Below are 19505 nucleotides of genomic sequence, written 5' to 3' on the forward strand. Positions count from 1 at the left end.
ATGAGGGTGTCAGGCCAGGGCCACAGCTTGGGGCCACAAACCTGGGCAGCTACAGTTGAGGGGCTGGTGTTGTGAAGGACAGTGGGGACCGGCTGGCCCTGTTACCCTTCTCCAACATGAGTCCTCAGCCTCCCTCAGTGCTAGGCCTGCAAAGAAGGATGGCCTGTAGTCTGGGGGCACCAGCTGAGAGAGGTCTGGGGCTGCCAGCCAGCTGAGGGAGAGGTGTTAGGGCAGGAGGCATTTCCCCAAGTGGATGCCTTTCTGGGCGCCATTAACAGGGGACTAGTCTGGGAGCCATGTTTCCAGAAGGCTCTCGACAGTCTGAGCTCAGTCCTCAACCCTGCTTGGCCCTTCCCCTGCGTCATTTGTGGGTCGTGACGGCCCCCTGTTGAGAGGCTTGAAGGGAGAGATGTGAAGTTGGGTATGCTTTGTGCTGAAGGGCAAACTCAAGATTCCAAAAGATGTCCCCCAGGCCAGTGGGAGGATGTAGGCTGATTCTGACAAGAGGGAATTTAGTGCAGGAAGCCTGCATTCTGATTAAAACCCAACTGCAGCAGCATGGGTGGGGTGGGGGCCACAGACAGGCCAGCTGGAGGTGAAGCTCGGAGGCTATGGTCATAGACCCCAAGCCTCTGAGGCAACGAGGAGCACACCCACCCACAGGACCCACGGGCAGGCTGGAAGCTGCCAGCCACCACCCTCTGACCTCCTCCATGCCTCTCACTACCTCTCTTTCCCAGTGCCTCCTCAAAATATCTTTTTTAAGTGTTAACCATCACCATGTTACCTAAAAACTGATGATATGGCACCTCCTTTGAAGAATGTTCTGGGGGAGTACTTGTTCCCCCTCTCTAGCTATGCTTCTGACTTGGGCATTCAGGGCCCCACATGCCCACTCCTGCATTCAGACTTCCCACCGCACTTAGAATAGTCCCTGTTGAGTTCAGGGTGCAAATGGGGAGCCCAAATGCAGTTAAGTCTCCTAATACCATCAATTCTTCCTTCTCAGTGTCTCCAGTCCCTTGTTACAGGCCGCCATCATCTTGGCAAGAGCCTCCTGACTTCCTGCCTCCTGTCTCGCCCTTACAATCTTCTCAATACCAACTACCCCACTGCTTTCTCAAACAGGAAGCCGATCTGATTACACACTCACACACACACCGTCTCCCCTGTATTCTTCGGTGTCTCCCTATTGACCATGGATAATGGTCACAGTACCATGATTGAACAGAGTTGAGATGGGTTGCAGACACGTTGTGGTTTAACCCTTTCAACAGAGTGCCTGTGGCTTACAGAGTCACAAGCATGTGGACCAAGGATGCTCGGTCCAAGCCGGCATCCTCCCTGCCCGCCATGGGACTGGGACTACCCCTACACCCAGCGCCAGCTCTGACCTGCCCATGTGCACCTCCCTGGTCCCTTCTGCCTAATTGTCTCCTTCCCTCCCTCCTCTTTTTTCACTGACTTGAGTCTTCCCTTGACCTTCCAGGGTAAGCTTATAGCTTCTTTCTCTGTTTAGGAGGTTGGACTAGACCTTTAATGAGCCTTCCTACCCAGAGATGCTGTCCTCTTTAGTGTCTTTTGTGTGTGTGTGTGCTGAAAACAGCCTGAATGACTCAGGCAGCCTTAATCACTGTGCTCCTGGGATCTGGCTGGGATGAGGGTACACAGACATACCTTTGCTGCAGGACATGTCCTGGGGCTTGTGCTGGGGAGAGGCCTCTGGAGTCTCCCACCATGTGGGGAAGAAGCTAGGACCTGCTGGGGGCACATGTAGGGCTTTGGGCCAGGTGTGAGGAAGAAACTGTCTGTCCCTCTGGCGTTTCCTACACATTGTCCCTGGGCTGGGCTGCTTCATCTGAGGTGGGGAGGCAAGGGGCCCTTTGGTCTGAGAACTTCAGACAAGGAGGTGAGATCTGGAATTTTTAATCTTGTTGGGTATACAACAAAGACTGTGGCTTGGCTGCTAAAGCTCAGTGCTGGTAGGGGGCTGGAAGGGCTGTGGGGAACAGTACAGGCCTTAGTGTGAGAAGGGTCAGGGCCAGAGGCACAGGGTCTGTTCCTCCCAGCACCAGACCCAGCCCACCTGTGGGCCTGGCCTCTGGACCCAGGCCTGGACAGGAGAGCAGGAGCTGGCATTTCCAGGGGCCTGTGGCAGCGACACGTAGCTGGAAAAGGTTCCTGCTGGGCTGTGGGGCAGACTGGGGCAGGAAGCCCCTTGGGCTGCCCTGATATAGTCCCACCCTTAGTCCTAGAACAGGGGTTTTTAGCTTGGGGAAGGGGCTCTGGGGCATGTAGCAGAGGGAGGTGGGAGGCACTGAGTCAAACTGCAGGTCAAGAGGCCAGGGCTGGAGCCTCTGGAGGTGACAGAGGCTGAGCCACAGGGCTGGTTACTGACCTGGCCTCAGAGTGTTAGGGTCAGTTCAGCCCCTCCCATGAAGCGGGACTGGACGCAGGTCACCTCAGGCAGTTGGGCTTGGAAGCGCCTGATGGAAGCCATGCTGATGCCAGGACACATGGCCACACCTACCATCCGGAGCTGCTTGCACGCCTGCCCAGTGGAACCCAGCGTTCCGCAGGGAGGCCACTGGGTGAGCGCCTGACCCTGCACGGGGCCCCAGCCCAGCCCCTACACTGTGCAGCACTGGACACACTCACTGCTCCGCGAGCTGACTGCACCTGGACAGGTTGAGGTGCTGCAGCCTCGGCCGGGAGCCGGCTGCCTGGGCCCAGCCTTCGTCGCTGAGGCGGCTGCAGACTCAGCACCAAGCGCTCCACGCTGGGGCAGCCTCTGGCCGCAGCCAGCAAGCCCTTGTCTGTGAGTGCTGGCAACAGGCTCAGTGACAGTCGCCTCAGCTGGGGGACCTGGAGCACCTGCGAGGATGGCGGGGGGCGGGTGATGTGGCCCTGGAGCCCTTCCAGCTTCCCCCACCCCCAGCCAGAGGAATGGCTACGGGCAGCAGAAACCAATGAGAAAGGACTTTTTCCAAGCAAAAAGTGGGTTGGCCCCAACCGCTGGCTCCAGCCCCAGGGCCCTCAGCCTATCCATGTCCCCAGCCCCACACCTTGGTCAAACTGGCATCAGTCAGCTTGCTGCAGGCTGTGAGGTCCAAGTCCTGTAGGGTCTGCAGCGTGAGTGGGGCGGGACCTGTGGCCAGGGAGAAGGGTCCTTTTGGGGCTGGAGGCCCGATGCCCAGCTCTCGGGGAGGCTGTGAGAGGAAGCCCCTGCTTCCCAGATTCCTCCCGAGTTTCGCCCTCAGCTGTTCCCAGAGACAGGCGCAGGAGGGGCAGGAGGGCAGCTGAGCCCAGGGGCCGCCCCGCCCACCATGACCTCGAGGGTCCCGCACCTGCGGCCCCTGCAGAGTCTCCTCACTTGGTTGCTCCAAGCCCAGAAGCCCCCGGTCACGGAGCTCCTTGCACCAAGCCAGGCGCGGGACTGACAGGTGGGTGAGGTAGGTGCAGATGGCCTGCACGGTCTGGTTGGTGAGGGGCCACGCAGGAGGATAAGTCTAGCACCCTGAGGCTTGGGCTTAGCGCTGACATCAGGGAGAGCACTGAGGCATCCTAGGAGGGAAGTGGAAGAGGGAGAGGGCAATGGAGAGGTGGCTTGTGCCTGCGTCACCGGGCTTGGCGGGGGTCACTAGGAAGGTTCTGCCCAAGGTTCCAGCCCCACAGGCACCAGGAAGCTGCCACAGGGTCCACGGAAGGAAGCAACAATATTCCTGTGCTGGTGAGTGTCGGAGTGGACCTCGTGGGCTGCAGTGGTGGGACACCAGGAGAAAAGCAAATGCCTAGATTGGCTGGGGCAGGAAGGATGCAGGTGAAAGTTTCTAAGGTGTTCACCCTGCCTGTGCTCCCAGCACCAGTGGTGGACATGATTCTCGCTGAGCCAATCAAATATGCTCCCTCTAGGACTGTGAGGTCACAGAGCGGGTAGGGCTGCCACCTGCTAGGAGCAGGAACTAAGGGCAGAAGAGAGGAAGCTGCTTTGTAGAGGGATGCAGAGACACGGGAAGGTGGGGCCCCAGAGAGAGCAGCTGAGCGACGCACAGTAGCACAGTGGTGAAGCGGTGAGGATGGAGTAGGGCAGGGGGAAGAGAGGCACTCGGAGGAAAAGGCTGAGATGCTTTTCAGGTGGGGAATGCTCTGGGCACAGTGCTAGATTGAAGTAATAATCTGCTGAAGAGAAAGAGACTGACACTGCAGGAAGACAGGGACGCCACCCAGAGGGACAGGGCTGAGCCCTATTGAAGGAACTGGCTTCAGTCAAGAAATGACCCTTCTGCTCCCACGTCACATTACCTCCCTCGGGCCCTGCCTGAACCATGACTGCTGTGTAACCTTGGTACCCTTCCCCACAGGGCTCGGTTCTGTCACCACTTTCACCAGCCTTCCTGGCCCCCAGAACACCCACCCTCACTCCCCTCCCCAGACTGCAGTGGTCACCAATCACTTGGCTCGTGAGGTATGTGCCACCTTGTGGGCTGGGCCCCCTGGTCTCCTGGACCTCCCTCTACCTGGACCCGCCGTGGGGCTGCGGGGTGGAGTGCTGGCAGCAGCCCTGTCTGTCTAGGCTCCTTTCCTCTTCCCAACTGTGTCCCCAGTTCAGCTCTAACTACTCCTTGGACACAAACACCGGGCGCCTCCCTGGCGCCACGCTCCCAGTTCCCCCAATCCCTGGTCCTGGTGAGGAAGGAAGGAAGGAAGGGGATGGGACGCTCACCTTGAGTGAGGAGCAGTAGGCCAGGCTGAGGGAGGCCAGTGGGTGTGGAGCTCCGCACACCAAGCCCAGGGCCTGGGCCAATTCCCGCCCTCTCACCAGGCAGCATTCGGCCATGTCGAGGCTGTGCAGCTCCCGCAGGCCCCCTAGGACTGAGCATCTCGCATCCGTCAGCTGCTGCAGCTTCCTCAGGCTCAGATGCCACAGGCGCCGCAGGCCCCGGCTCACAGCCAAGAGTGCCCCGTCAGCCAGTTCTGAGCAGCCACGGAGGTCCAGGGAGGTAAGGCCTGGTTGCTGGTGGCAAAGGGCGGCCACAGCCTCTGTGGAGAGGTCCCGGCAGCTGTGCAGGCTCAGCTCCTGCAGCTGCAGCCCGGCCACCTGGCCCAGGGCCTGCAGGGCCTCGGGTGGCAAGCCAGTGCCACTCAGGCCCAGGGCGTGCAGCCTACCAGCCTGCTCCTTCACGAATTGCAGCAGGTTGTGGAAGGAGAGTTGGGAAGGGGAGGAATCCTGGGGGCCGATGGAGCCCCGGGCTGGGTCTGGCTCGAAGGTGAGGTGGCAGTAGGCCAAGGCGAGGCGCTCCAGGCTGGGGACACAACTGCTGAGCCGGTTGAAGCTGAGATCGGTCAGGTCCTGCAGGCTAGCCAGATTGAGCTCACGGAGGCCGCTCAGTGCCTGCTGGACCCACTGTGCTGTCTTGGGCTGAGCTAGCAGCATGCCTGACGTGAAGAGGCTGTCGCAGCCACTGAGGTCAAGGAAACGCAGGGCCGGGCAGCCCAGGATCAGGGCCACGAAGGAGGCCTCTGTGGGGCTGCCCCCACCAAGGCACAAGCTCTGCAGGTACAGGCCCAGGTGGTAGGCAACAGACTGCAGCACCTGGTGTGAAGCCGGCGAGCCATCCAGGTTGGTCAGGCTGATGCAGCAGATGCCCCTGAGACCCAGGCTCTTGATGGTCGGAAGGGAGGCAGAGGACACGGGGATGTTGTACCTCACGTTGGCCTACGGGGCAGCAGTGGACCTGGGGTTAGCCCTCTGGTCTCAAGAGTGTGCTGGCCATCGGGTCTGGGGGCAATTCGCTGGCCAGAATTTGAGGGCAGGTCAGGGAAGGGGTTTTCTACAATGGGGAGCCACTGTGGTGTGTGGTGTCCTGTGTGCTTGAGGGGGTGCTGATGGGAAGTGGAAGCTGGGAGGATGGGTCACACTGGGGCTCCAAGGGGATGACTACGAGGGGAGGACAGGAAGGTTAGTTACGGATGGGACTGAATGCCTATGGAGGGCCTGGGCCAGAGTGGGGACTTAGCATGCTGAGTACAGGAGGGCTGGGGGGTGACCTGGAGGAGAGCCAGAGAAGCCCCCAGGGAGCAGGAGGACAAAGTATGCTGAACCCCAACTTTTGGGACTTTCAGAAGGTGGCCCTGAGACCCATGGACTCGGCTCCAAATCCAGGGCCTCAGCTTGGCCTTAGCTAAGCAGTCAGCCTCCCCCACTTTCGCGAGAGCATATAAATAGCCCTCGGAACAACTGAGGGCGGGAAGAAGCTACACAGGTGTCACTCAGCACAATCCCCCGTGGCCCAGATGCCAGAGATCTGGGGCAGGCAGTGAGGCCGAGGTCCCCTGGTGGCCATACACATTCAGTGTCTCAGCCACATGAATGTTTGCAAAAATGGGTTTTGTGTGTGAGTGAAAACGTGCACACGCACGTGAGTGTGGTGTGCGCATGCGTGGGGGCGTGGGCGCGCTCACAAGTGTAGGCCCTTCAGGCTTGAGAGTTCAAGACGTGCTTGTGAGCCCTGGGGCTCATCTTTAGAGGGTCTGTCTTATCTGTCCAGGTAAGGAGGGAGAAGCGTCCCGTTTCTGTGGGCAGGAGCTCATAGGATGAATTTCAGAGGCAGGGAGGAAGCTGAGTTGGCCCTGCCGTAGAGGAACAGGGGAGCGAGCGTGGGGAGCACACAGTCGGAGTTGGGTGGGGCCGGGAGGCAAGCTCAGGGCTAAGTTGTTGTGGGAAAAAGCTGGCTTGTTTACGAATTTGGGGAGCCCCCAGTGAGGGAGATGTTTTCGGAGAACCTTCCCTGATCTTGTGCCAGAAGGAGCCAAAGGACAGTAGCTACAGGAATGTGTGGAACTGGTCTGTGGGGGGAGGGAGAAGAGGACTTGGCTTCTAAAATCCTAGCCCCATTTCTCTACCCCTGACCAATGCCCAGGTTGCAGGCAAGTGGTACTCAAAGGCTCTTGTTTTCACAAGCAAGCTCCCCAAAAAACCTGTCCTGTGAGTAACGGCAAGAACAAGCTGACATTCCCTGCTTGTTCCCCACAGAACATCATCAAAAGGGAACCAGAAAGGTAGAAATGACGCCTAATACGCACTCCCCGCAAGATACTTATCAACAGGATTCTCCCAGGAAGACGCGTGGAACTCATTCCCAGGTGTGGAGAATCAGCCTGGCTTCTGCCCCAGAGAGAAGCAGCTGACTATGGCTGTCCTCACGGGAAGGAGGAGCGTACGGTAAGAGGGAGACCAGCGCCCGGCGAATTTCACGGGAATCAGGGTGTCAAACCAGGTTCCCGTTTCAGACCCTGTGGTCAGTATGGATGAGAGGAGCTCTCCCCACAGATTCCCCCCGTGGACACTGGGAGACAGTGGGGTAGTGGGGACTCCCGAGGACCTGGGTCCCTCTCTCAGATTTAAGGAGAGCTGGGGAAGATCTCAGTGTGTGAGGTTCGGGAGGGTACCGAAAAGATCAGGGAGAAAAGGTTCTAGAAAGGAAAGGTAAAGCGTGCCTCCAGCCCTTTCAAAGCCCTGCAGTGACGACAGATGAGCCAATCTGATGATGAGTAGAATGAACTGTGGCTGGGGGAGTGCAGAGCGGTGCTGGTTGCCAGGCAGCACCTGCCCCCAACAGTCACATGCCACCCCCGCAGGCCCCAGCTCCAGCAGCCTCCAGTCTTCCTTCTTTCCCTGTCTTCCTGAGCCCTGGCTGCCAGGAAAGTTCTTCCCTCTCCCAACTGCCTTCCTGTGAACAAGGTAGATGAACAGCCCAGCGTCCAAGCACAGGGCTGGCAGGTGGCAGCAAAAGCTACCCAATAAAGGGGCAGGGCCTGGCCTAAAGGACTTCCAGCTATGGGGCCAGGGTGAGATTTGAGACTGCCTCCTTGCTCCCCACTGTTTTTCTTGGCGGGGAGGAGGAAGCCTCTAAGCCATCACCGAGGTGGTCTACCTGGGACTCAAATACAGGAGCCCAGGAGCAGCCTGCTAGGGATATTTATCATCTGTGGGGGCAGAGCAGCAGGCTTCTGGGTTCTGGTCCTTGGCCCCAGTGTAGGAAAGTCCCCCTTCCCAGGCCCTAGGAAGATGCTTCTAAAGGCCTAAGGGAGGACTACACAGGTACCTGCTCCAGCTTCAGCCGCCCCATCACAGAGGGGCCAACTAGCCCCCTGGGCTCCTCCCTTCCCAATGCCGGCATCTTAAGAGTAAATGCGAAATCATTTGGAAACTGCCCTAAATTTGCTAAAAGCAATACATGTCCCTTGACTGTGAGAGGCCAGGACTCTGTCATAACTACTGAAGTCCTGAGCTGAGATGGCAGGCCTGTGTGCAGGCTTGAAAAGCCACCTGACGGAGACGTGGCCCTCCTGTCTGCTGGCACAGGAATCCAAAGTGAACACGCCTGTTTTCCAGAAGGCCTTTGAGAAAATATATGCCCTGGCGCCCAGGGGCTTTGGTCTCCAGAGAGGAGTCAGACCTTGGGGGTCATTTCCAGAGACGTTATAGACGCCTCAGGCAGGAGAAGGCCGCAGGGGGTGGGAGCCGTCCTGAGTTCTTCACAGTGACCAGCCCAGTGGCAGGCAAATAGCACCCCCGCCCCGGTTCGGACAGAGCCTGGGTGTATCGTCGGGGCGCTGCCTTTGTCTACCTTCTTATTTGAAAAAAAATGGAATTAAGTGGGGGCAGGTCACGGAGAATAAGAAGTCACCAAATCTAGTATCCTAGCCTGGCCTGGAGCCATATAGGCCCCAGCTTGGCCTTGGTCAGCCAGAATCTTCTGTAGCACCTACTAGCTGGGGCTCCACCTCCTTATCAAGCTGCTGAGCCCTGGGAGACGGTTCCTGCCAGCAGGGTTCCGCAGATTGGTCTCTGGGACATGGTGTCGGCAGGGCCCTAGATGCTCAGGTATCTGTGGCCTGGCTTCCCAGCACTCCCAGCCCTGGGGGTGGGGTGGGGGACTGAGTTTTGCAGAGGCACCAAACGGGTCTTTGTCAATGTTCTATCTGGAGCTCAGAGTTAGCTGGAGCAGCCCCAGTGCTAAAATGGTAGACTCCACGATCCCAAACTCTGACCCTGGTCTCCTCCTTTTCCTCCCTCCCTTACTCCTATACCAATCTCAGCTTTATCCCCGGGGCCTGATTGCCCACTTGGCTTCTTCTATGCTCTCCTTCTTTGCGGGACTCCAAGAGGCCTCCCCCGGATTACCTCTCCTCAGAGTCCTTGTGGCCCTGCCCGTCCTACTGCTGTCTGTGCCCATTCTCCTTGCCCCCTGCCTGGCCAGGGATGATGAGACCGCTGCCTCCTCTGGGTGTGTGCTGGGGATGCAGAATTCTGCCCGCGGAAGCCACGGCCTCCCCTCGCGCCTGCACTGCCAGCATTGGCCTGCCCGCTCCCACCTCCTCACTGCCTCCCCCTCTCTTCTCACTCCCCTCAGACTTCTCTCCAAGCCCACCATCTTCTCCAGCCCCTGACGCTACTGTAGCTCCCTCCCCTCACTCCAGCCTTCTCAGAGATGACCTGACCATTTCAAAAAGAAACCAAAGCCCCTTAGGTGGGAAGGCCCTCCCTTTTCCCTGTTCACATCCACCAGCCCACCCCTGGCAGGACCCATCCTAACCTCCTTCCCTCTCCTGCTCTTTGGTTCAGGGTGACCCCCTTCTCCCGGCCTACTGAGCCTGTCCCCCACCCTCTCCTCTGAGAACCCTGCCTTTCCACTGCTCCTTCTCCAGAGTCCACAAACACCCCGGAGTCTTAGCAAAGGCCTCCCTTGATCCTGCACCCCCTCTTCTCACCTTTCACCCCCTCCCCTCCACTGTCAAGCTTCTTGGAAGCACATGGGCACCCACACCCACTGTGGCCACCTCTTTACCATGGCTTTGCCCACTTACCCCTCCACCACTGTCCCCACAGAGTCACTCATTCCCAGCAACAGCTCCTCTCTGGCAAGGTCACCAGCATCTGGGGGCTCCCCTGAAAACTTCCCACAAGTGTCCTCTCTGCCATGCCATGCTGCCTGCTATGGATGGCCAGTCTCCCCCGATGCTCTCTCCCACTGGGGGTTCTGAGACTCTGCCCTCTTGGCTCTCCTACCTTCTAGCCTGCTTTCCATTCAGGGTCACCAAAGAAGAGAAAGACCCAGTCCATAGACCAGTGGGTTCTCCATGGGTTGTTCCATTCTAACACACACACACACACACACACACACACACACACACACACACACACACGCGCACGCTGTTTCCCTCCACGTGCACCCCAGCAGACTTCACCCCATTCCAACTACTTTGTTTTCCACACCTTCTTCCTGAGCACCAGATACTGAGAGCCATGATCTGATGGACCTCTCTCCGGATACACGGATGCAATATGCCCAAATCTGAGTTTACTGTCTTATTGCCGGTCTCTGGCCCTTCTCCTAAACTCAGTGCCCTCTACCAAATCACCTAAGTCAGAAATCTGGGAGTCATCCTAGACTGCTCCCTCACATCCACAATGATGAAAGTCCTTTCCATTCCATCTCTTTGATACACTGTAATATGTCCCTCTGCTCCCCCCTCATTGCTCTGCCTTAGTTCAGGTGTCCTTATTGTCTGTCAGAAATATATTAAGCAGTTTCCTCCTGCTCAGGGTCCGGGCCTCCAGTCTATCCTTGGTGTTGTCACCAGGGTGATCCTTACACAAGGCAATTGATGACGCTCTTCAGGCCCTTTGATGGTTCGCCACTGCACAGCACGGAGACTGAGCTTCCTGACTGGCACTGTTTTCTGTTTATATTTGGCAGGAGTGGGGTGGGGTGGGTGGGTCTGACCCCTTCCCTACTCCTACTTGTCTATTTAGCAAGCATTTATTCCTCTCTGGAGATTTAGCCCAAGCATCCCCTTCTCCATGAAGTCTTTAGTGTATCTTCTCTCTGCATCCTTGGTGTGCCTCATAAGATTTTGAGTGCAGCACCCTGCCCCCTCCTTTTGGCTTGTGCTGTCTCCCTCTCACTATCAACTCTGGGTGCTGTGTCAGCCCCAGCCCTGCACACCTAGGGCCCAGCAGCGTGCTGGGCACAGACAGGCAGCATCACCACCTGAGTGAGTGAGGCCCCTCCCTGTGTCTCTGGTAACTTCCCATCTTCCTCCTGCCGTGTGAATATTCCAAACCTCTCTGCTGAGGCCCTGGCCTCTACCTCCTACTTACTCCCCTAAGACAACCTGGCCTCCACGGTCACCACGCAAAGAACCCACCAGCCTTTAAGGAACGGCCTCAACAAACAGCTTCGCGCTGCCAGCCCCACCCCTTCGCTTCCTCAGGAGAGGTGACATCCTCTCCATCCTACCCAAGACCAAGCCTTGTACTATCCTGAAGCCTGTCTGGCTGCCACCTCAGGTGGTGGCTGCCATTCCTGACCTCTCTCCTCCCTACACTCACCCTCTTCTAGTGACTCCTTCAGCACATAAACACATGAGAGGTTTCTCCCAGTTAAGATCCTTTGTTTAGCCCACCTCAACCTCTCATTACAATTCTATTTATTTTCTTCTTTTCATGGGGAAATTTCTTGCAAATGAGGTCATCCTCTACATATCCTTTCTTCTCTCATTCACACCTCAACCTACCTGGCTTTTTTCCCCAGACGCCAAATGTTACTGAAGCCACTGGTGACCTCCCTGTATGTCAAACATCATGGACACTATCTGTTCTTTATTTCCTGGACTCTTGGTGGGATTTGACACTGTTACTCATCCACTCAACACTTTAGATGCTCTTCACCTTTGACTTGTGTGTCCTCCTCTCGCTGGGATCTCCTCAGCGCCCTCTGTAGGCCCCCCACTCCTCTCCACGCCTTTGGACTGGTGTCCTCTAGGGGGCATTCTCTGTGGCTGCTCTTCAGGACTCCTCATGCTCTCCCCAGGGGAAGTGACTCAGATGCGTGGCTTAAACGTCCACCTGTTCTTTAATGACACCCACATATATATTTATTACCTAGGCCCTTCTCTTGAATTCCTCTCTCAGAAACCCAGCTGCCAACTGGATCTCACCATTTAGATGTCTTATACTTCAAATTTTCAACAAGTTCAAATCAAATTCCTTTAGACACTAAGCTCAATGACACTGGAGAGATAACTCAACAACAGACCCTACTTAAACACACACATTTAATATGTGACAGAGGAGGCTTCCAACTCATTATACATAAATGGTATTTGGGCTATTTGAAAACTGATCAGTTTAGCTCCTTACCTTAGAGCATAAATCAAAATAAATTACACCAATAAAAAATATAATTAATATAAAAATTCAAACCATAAAACACAAGAAACAATTTTGCTGTGAGCCTAAAACTGATCTAAAAAGTAAATTCTAATTAAAAAGAAAGACACAAAATATGAGTATATATTTATCAGATCTCTGAAGAGAGGCAAAGGATCTCTAAAGCAATGGAAGAAATAAGAAAGAAAAGATGTTCAGAATCAACAACCTAGAAATTTAACCTCATAAACACATATCTACAAATCAAATTAAAAGGCAAATATATTAGGAATGTATTTCAATAAATATGTAAAAGGTTAATCTCTTTAATTATAAAAAGTTCATACAAATGGATAAGAAAAACACTAAGACCCCAATAGTTAAATGGACAAGGAACACAAATACACAAAAGAGGGAAATGTAAATGGTCAGCTAATGGGGAAACTGTTCAACCTCAGTGATAATCCAAGAAGTCAAAATTGAAACAAAGAGCTATCATTGCTTGCCCTTCAAACGAGCACAGATGCCTGCATTCACCTCCTAGTGGGCTGTCTCCCTGCACTCCGACTCGCCCTCTCAGTCCACTCTGCACTGCAGATGTCCAAGACACAAATCACCACATGTCACTCCCCTGCCTAATATTTCTTTAAAGGCCCCACAATGATAACCAGGAGAAAGTCCCAGCAATGCCACCTGGCACCTCTGTCTTGCTGTCTGACCCCTTTCTAGCCTCATCTCCCACCACTTCTCACACACACACCTAAGTTCCAGTCATAGGGAACCTGTGTGGCCGTTTCCAGACCTATTTCACACTTTGGTGCCTTCACCTGTGCTGATATGAGTTCTGGAAGACCAACCTTCATCCTCATCCTATTCCTTCAGGAAGCCTTCCCTGATGCTGCCAGTCTCCTTCGATGTCCTTCTTCATGTCCCCATGGCACCCTTCATTCCAGTGTCACAGCACCGAGCACACGACATCATGATCACTCACGTATTTGTCTTTCTCCTTCACTGGACTATGAGCTTCTCAGGGGAGTTTCATTCATCTGTAGAGCCCCAGCACTGTACCCAGAGCCAAGTATGTATGAATAAGTATGCAGGAATGAACGGATGAATGATGCATCAGCAGGGCCATGAGCAAGCTGAAGTGAGACAACTGAGAATGGGCCAGGTGAGGGTGGGTACCTTACCTCCCGAAGGGCATTCTGGGCTGCACAGCACCAAGCCCGACTCACGAGGGAGGCCTCTTTCTGATCTGACAGAGGCAGGAAGCTCAGAATATATGTGAGCATCTGAGGGAAAAAGAATGGGCATTGGGGGCTGTTAGTGCTGGTGGGGGCCTCTGGAACCTTCTCCAGCTGATAGCACAGTAGGTCAGAGGGGACTAGAGCACTGGCTTCTAGTTCATCTTGGATCCTAAGCTTCATGGAGTCTTCACTTCCCCTCTCCAGCCGCCAGGTATCTTTACTGGGAACAAACCTCTCCTGAGCACCACCTGGATGCAGGTTTGCTCTGACTGATAAAAGTCAAACTTCCTGCTCAAGTTGGTAAAAAGAACCTGGGCATTGGGACCAGATAAACCTAGTTTAGATCCTTATTCTCTCAACTGACCTCTCCGAGCCTTATTTTCCTTATCTATAAAAAGACAATTGTAGTGAGATTTAAATGGGTTGTTGTGACAATTAAATAACATGGTAAAGTGTCTTGCATAGGATGTAGAACACAGCAAGTCAGGTGCTCCTTCTCTGATCTTCAGGAAGTTACACTGGGACCGCACTCTTTTCCCATCTTCTTCACTGCCAACTAGGCTACTCAGCTGACTGTTAAGATTCTCAGCAAGAAAATCTTAACAGCCTGGTAGGCTCAGACTCTCACTCCACCTACGCTCTATGAGGCTGGGGGTGCGTGGGAGTGGAGGCCCTATTAGGGACTGGGGAAGGGAGTTGCCTGTGAGACCAGGAATTATCTGATATTAACTATTCTTTTCTTCTGGAATCTTCCCTCCATGACTTCTGTGACACTGTGTTTTCTAGGGCTCCACTCACCACTCCAACTCCCCTGTTTCTGGATTCTTCTGTGGCTCCCAGGGTTCAGACCTGGGCCTTTCAATCTGTTTACTTTCTAGGATAATAAATTCATTTGCATGGCTTTAACAGTTACCTCTATAGGAATAACCAGCAATTCAATATGGACATATAGTTTTATCATTCATGTGCTAGTTTAGTATTGCCAACTCTCCAAAGGATTCTTCATCCAAATGTTTTACCATCACCTTCATCTCAACCTCAGTCCAAAGCAGCCCCTCCTCCCAACTTTCCAGCCCCTGAGCTTCAATGCCAACAGTGCATCTCACCTGATGATCCTGATAATACTCTGTACTCTTCATGCTCTTCTGTCCCTTGCTCTCAGATATAGGTGTAAAGCACAGGCTTTAGGCCAGGCTAACTTAGACTCATTCAAATCCCAGCTCCACAGATTCCTAGCTGTGTAACCTCAGGCAAGGTACTTGACCTCTCTGAGCCTCAGTTTCCACACCTGTAAAATGGGGATATTAAAAAATCTAGATCATAGTCTTATGATGGGGATTAAATTATATATACATAATATAATTTATATATATATATTTAATAGATGTAATATGCTTCACATCTAGTAGGTTGTCCATAAATGGTTCCTGGATTGCTGTTACTAATATTTCTGCCTTTGAAAACTTACCACCTTAGTAGCCCAGATCTTCATCACCCCAGACCTTCATTCCTTCCACAATCTCCCACCTGATCTCCCTGCATCCAGGCTCATCCTTGCTAATCATTCCTCACAATGCAACAAGGTTAATTTTCCTGAAAGACAGCTTTCAGTCTCAGTGAACTCCTGATGAAAACCTTCAGGGTTTCCCAGTCCCCTCAAGACAAAATCTCTTCTCCTGGGTCAGCACTGCCAGGCCTCCATGCCTGACTGGACCCCTGATTCCAGAGCTTCCACAATCCAGTCTCCTCACTGTCCTACAAACACAGCATGTCTATTTCCTTATTTCCTTTTGCCTATGTGGACCTTTCCCCTAGCCCACTCTGATCTCTTCTTCCCTTCTCTGATCCCTAGTACACAGAAGGTACTCAGTCAATACTTACTGGATTGCATTAAGTAAGGATGGACAGTCTTTTACCTCTGTTTTCACCAAAGGTTTGCTCAAGGAAGGGGTGGGAAGATAAAGCAGATCATTGCTGAGAGGAGAATGACTGGGGAGAACAGCCTCTGGGCCAGGGAGGCTAGGCATGGGGAAGAGAACACTGATGGGGACTGGGACTGATCAAGCCCCTATCCCCAAGGGGAGGCAGGAAAACCTGACTGAGCCGAGGAAAGATAGTGGCCATCCTGTCTTCTGGGGCTCAGCAGTCAATCCAAGGAGCAAAGGGAGGGCAACAAACCTGTCCTCCCTGAGGGGAGGAAGCATGATTCTTTGAGCTGAGAAGCGGGGAGGCCTTTCTAGAGGGACCAGAAGAAGCAGTGATAAGGGTGGAGCGGCCACCCAACGAACCCCATCCCAAGGAGCTACTAGAGATATGATTGGTCATCTCTGAGATCTATGGGGATGGAACAGATATCCTCCGGGGCCAAAGGGGGAAAGGACGCCATCGCAGGGGGCTCACTGGGGTTGGAGCAGTACTATTTTTGCTAAGGGAAAGGAGCACCATTCCAAGGGCTGATGGGGAAAGGGTGGCCTGTCTCCCTTGGGCCGAGGGAGGGGGTTGCCAGCTCTCAGGGGAAAAGGGATGAAGAGGCCATCCCAAGAGGCCACTGGGGACAAAACTTATCATCTCTCTCTGGATAACAGCGGCAGAGTGGTCTTGCTCCAGGCTAAGGAGAGGGAGCAAACATCCCATGGGGTAAAGGAAGCAGGGACAGCCATCACTAGGGGCCGAGGGAGTGGGGAGCAGGCCTGTCCCCGGTGAGGGAACTCAGAGACCATGCCCGAAGTTGATGGGAGGGGGCAGTCTGTTTTCCACCGCCAGGGGAAGGGGCAGCCGTCTCTCGGGGAGGAGGGAATAGAGCGACCATTCCAAGGGGCCAATGGGGATAAGATCGGTTACCCTTTGGGGATGATGGGATGGAGCGGACATCTTCCAGAGCTGAGGGGGAGGGGCGGCCATCTCAAGAGATGCAGGGTAGGCAGAGGCCCTGTCCTCGCTGAGGTGACAGAGTGGCCATCTCTTGGGGCCGATGGGGAAGGAGAGGATGGTCGCCCAAGGTAAGGGGACGGGGTGGCCCAAAGGCGGGGCCGTTACCCATAGCCAGCAGGTCCTTGGATCTCCCGGGCTGGTTGTTTCCGCCAGACGGGCGGGGCCAAGGCGAGCTGTCTGACAGCCGCTCCCCACAGCCTGGGACCCCGAGGGCGGGGCCTGTCCCGAGCTAGGCCTGAGGGCGGCCTCCTTTCACCTCCAGAGGCAGAGATTCAGCCATCGCATCCCTGCCGCCTCCGCCCCCGCGCAAGGCTTTCTGGGAAGTGAAGTCCCACCGACTCTGGCGGGCGGAGCTTGGGAGGGAAGTGGATCTCCCACTTCCGTCCCAGTTGCTGACGATTTGGGTCTGCACCGGAAGTGCCTGTGCAGCAGATGTGGTACCTACTGAGTGCTGTTTCGGTAGCTCTCACGTCTTTCCCCGGCTGGGTATTTGCGTCGCACCATGGCGGTAAGGAGGGCGAGTAGGGCGGGGTCCGCAAGGCAAAGCACTCTCGGGACCGGGAGACTGAAAACAGAGGAAGGACATCAAGGGCAGTGGGTCGGCCAGAGGGAGGTGCCATCCGGTGGCTGGACCGTACTAGATTAAGGTGGGGAGTGGAGAGGCGCAGGAACGTACCAGAGCTGGTGCCGAAGAGGGGTGGGCGTCAGTACCAGACAGTATCAGGACTAGCTGGAGATCTGAGGGGCTTGAGGCGGGGTAGGCGTTAGCCCAGATCTGGTTTACTCTAGCAGAGGCCGGAGAGGGGCGCCATTCAAGCCCACTCAGGGATCCCCCGTGAAGGGTTTGTCAGCCCCAAACTGGACCTTATCAGAGGATTCAGGAGATACCAGCCTAGTGTTGGATTGTTCCCAGGAGGAGGCGGTCATTGCTGGGTGTGCTGCAAAGATGCTGTCAGCCCTAAGCAGGATGGTTTGGAGGAGGGGTGGACATGCCAAGGATTGTGCTAGGTTTGAGCACCACGGAGACTCGGCTGAGGTGCAGATGGAACTCTGTAGCTAACCGGAATGGTGGGGAGGATAAGGAAGACCCTGGCTGATGAGGGTTCTGACAGCATCTCGTCATCTCTCTGCAGCCCAAGGGCAAAGTGGGCACGAGAGGGAAGAAGCAGATATTTGAGGAGAACAAAGAGACCTTGAAGTTCTACCTGCGAATCATACTGGGGGCTAATGTAAGTGCCTCCCTTCTTGCTTCTGTGCCCCCCCAAGGTTCCATAGCCCTCAGCTCTGTTTGGTGGGGTGGAGTGGTGGCAGTGTATGACAGCTAAAGCTCCAGAAGAAAATTCCAACTAAAAATAAATGAGAAAGGATCCTGGCACAGGGAAAGTGCTGAATAGTCAAAACAAAAAACCAAAAACAAAATGAGGGTGTGAGTCTCAGATTGACTGGAGAGCCCTTCCCATCCTAAATACACAGGGGCTTCTTTCCTGGGCTGAAGTGACGGAGGGGAGTCTGGGTATTCAGGAAGCAGACCTCTTTCGCCAACCGTATAAGAAGCGACTTGTCTTCTTTCATCACCTGGCCTAATATCTTGGTCAGAGTTGAGGGAGGTCCATGGTTTAGTAAGCTTTTTAGATTTTTTTTTCATTAAAAATTTTAAAAATGTTATTATTTATTTTTTAATTTATGGGTGCATTGGGTCCTTGTTGCTGTGCGTGGGCTTTCTCTAGTTGCGGCGAGTGCGGGCTACTCTTCGTTGCAGTGTGCAGGCTTCTCACTGCGGTGGCTCCTCTTGTGGAGCACGGGCTCTAGGCTCGTGGGCTTCAGTAGTTGTGGTGCATGGGCCTAGTTGCTCCGCAGCATGTGGGATCCTCCCGGACCAGGGATCGAACCAGTGTCCCCTGCATTGGCAGGCAGATTCCTAACCACTGCACCACCAGGGAAGTCCCTAGTAAGCTTTCGATCCCAGCCTGATCCTGTGTCTGCTTACAGGCCATTTACTGTCTTGTCACCCTGGTCTTCTTCTACTCATCTGCTTCATTTTGGGCCTGGGTAAGTGTCCCGCATCCTGGGAAGTGGGTAAGCACATAGGGTCAGTGGCTGGCCTTTGATACCCCCATTCTTGTTCGGCAGATGGCCCTGGGCTTTAGTCTGGCAGTATATGGGGCCAGCTACCACTCTATGAGCTCGATGGCAAGGGCAGCCTTCTCTGAGGATGGGGCCCTGATGGATGGTGGAATGGATCTCAACATGGAGCAGGGCATGGCAGAGTGAGTGTCCCCCGCTGTCAGCCCAGGTGAGCGGTGCCAGGGCTGGGGTGCTGGGGCCCAAGACCCACAGCTACCTGCAACTTGAAGAGGGTGGAAGGGAGTTGAACTAGGGCCCATCTATTGTTTTTGTTATTTTTTATTTAAAAAAAATTTTTTTTTTTTTTGGCCATTCTGTGCGGCTTGTGGGATCTTAGTTCCCTGACCAGGGATTGAACCCGGGCCCTCAGCAGTGAAAGCACGGAGGCCTAACCACTGGACCGCCAGGGAATTCCCCGTCTACTATTTTTGGCCCTTGCAGTCTCCCTTCTATCCACAGGCACCTTAAAGATGTGATCCTGCTGACAGCTATTGTGCAAGTGCTCAGCTGCTTCTCCCTCTACATCTGGTCCTTCTGGCTTCTGGTACGTGGGTGGTGGGGCTCCCAACGAGGAGCTGGGGCATCTACCCCTTCCCTTCTTTCATTTCCTGCACCTGGCTTCAAGCTCCCTTTTCTCTCCTAGGCGCCGGGCAGAGCCCTTTACCTCCTGTGGGTCAATGTACTGGGCCCTTGGTTCACAGCAGACAGTGGCGCCCCAGCGCCAGAGCACAACGAGAAACGGCAGCGCCGACAGGAGCGGCGGCAGATGAAGCGGTTATAGCCACTGACATTGTGGCTACAGGTTTCTGGGCCCCGGGTGGCTCTATCAGGCTGCATGGCCCCCATGCCAGGAGCAATGAGGGCCTAGTCCAAGGGCCAAAGGCAGTCTAAGGTATAGGACTGGTGAATAAATGGCTTACAATGTGGCTAATGGCTGTGTGGGTGATAAAGAGAGGTAAGGCAGGAACAGCCAGTCCTTTGGTATT

The 19505-nt window shown here is 54.7% G+C and overlaps 2 protein-coding genes across 5 annotated transcripts; one reads left to right on the forward strand and one right to left on the reverse strand.

The window, feature by feature from the left end:
* Nucleotides 1-56: 56 nt before the first annotated feature.
* On the reverse strand, nucleotides 57-16641 carry LOC309649574 (uncharacterized protein). Its single transcript, XM_082439766.1, is given in 5 exon segments — nucleotides 57-2573; nucleotides 2659-2757; nucleotides 2759-2874; nucleotides 4724-5716; nucleotides 13408-16641. Coding segments are annotated over 5 exon segments (1614 nt in total). The 5' UTR covers nucleotides 13645-16641; the 3' UTR covers nucleotides 57-2404.
* Nucleotides 3477-19445, forward strand: TMEM208 (transmembrane protein 208). 4 transcript variants are annotated; one of them, XM_082439760.1, is made up of 9 exons: nucleotides 3504-3730; nucleotides 4362-4465; nucleotides 7034-7222; nucleotides 16658-16903; nucleotides 17529-17624; nucleotides 18385-18444; nucleotides 18526-18662; nucleotides 18979-19063; nucleotides 19163-19445. In XM_082439760.1, the coding sequence occupies exons 4-9, from the start codon at nucleotides 16898-16900 to the stop codon at nucleotides 19298-19300; spliced, it is 522 nt and encodes a 173-aa protein (XP_082295886.1). In that variant the 5' UTR covers nucleotides 3504-3730; nucleotides 4362-4465; nucleotides 7034-7222; nucleotides 16658-16897; the 3' UTR covers nucleotides 19301-19445. The 4 variants fall into 4 exon arrangements, with proteins under 4 accessions (XP_082295888.1, XP_082295889.1, XP_082295887.1 ...); XM_082439762.1 differs by lacking the exon at nucleotides 18979-19063 and having other exon boundaries at nucleotides 3477-3730; XM_082439763.1 differs by lacking the exon at nucleotides 19163-19445 and having other exon boundaries at nucleotides 3479-3730; nucleotides 18526-18688.
* The last annotated feature ends 60 nt before the right edge of the window (nucleotides 19446-19505 follow it).

This window comes from Balaenoptera physalus (assembly GCF_965194825.1).
Source record: "Balaenoptera physalus genome assembly, chromosome: 19".
Taxonomy (NCBI): Eukaryota; Metazoa; Chordata; class Mammalia; order Artiodactyla; family Balaenopteridae; genus Balaenoptera; species Balaenoptera physalus.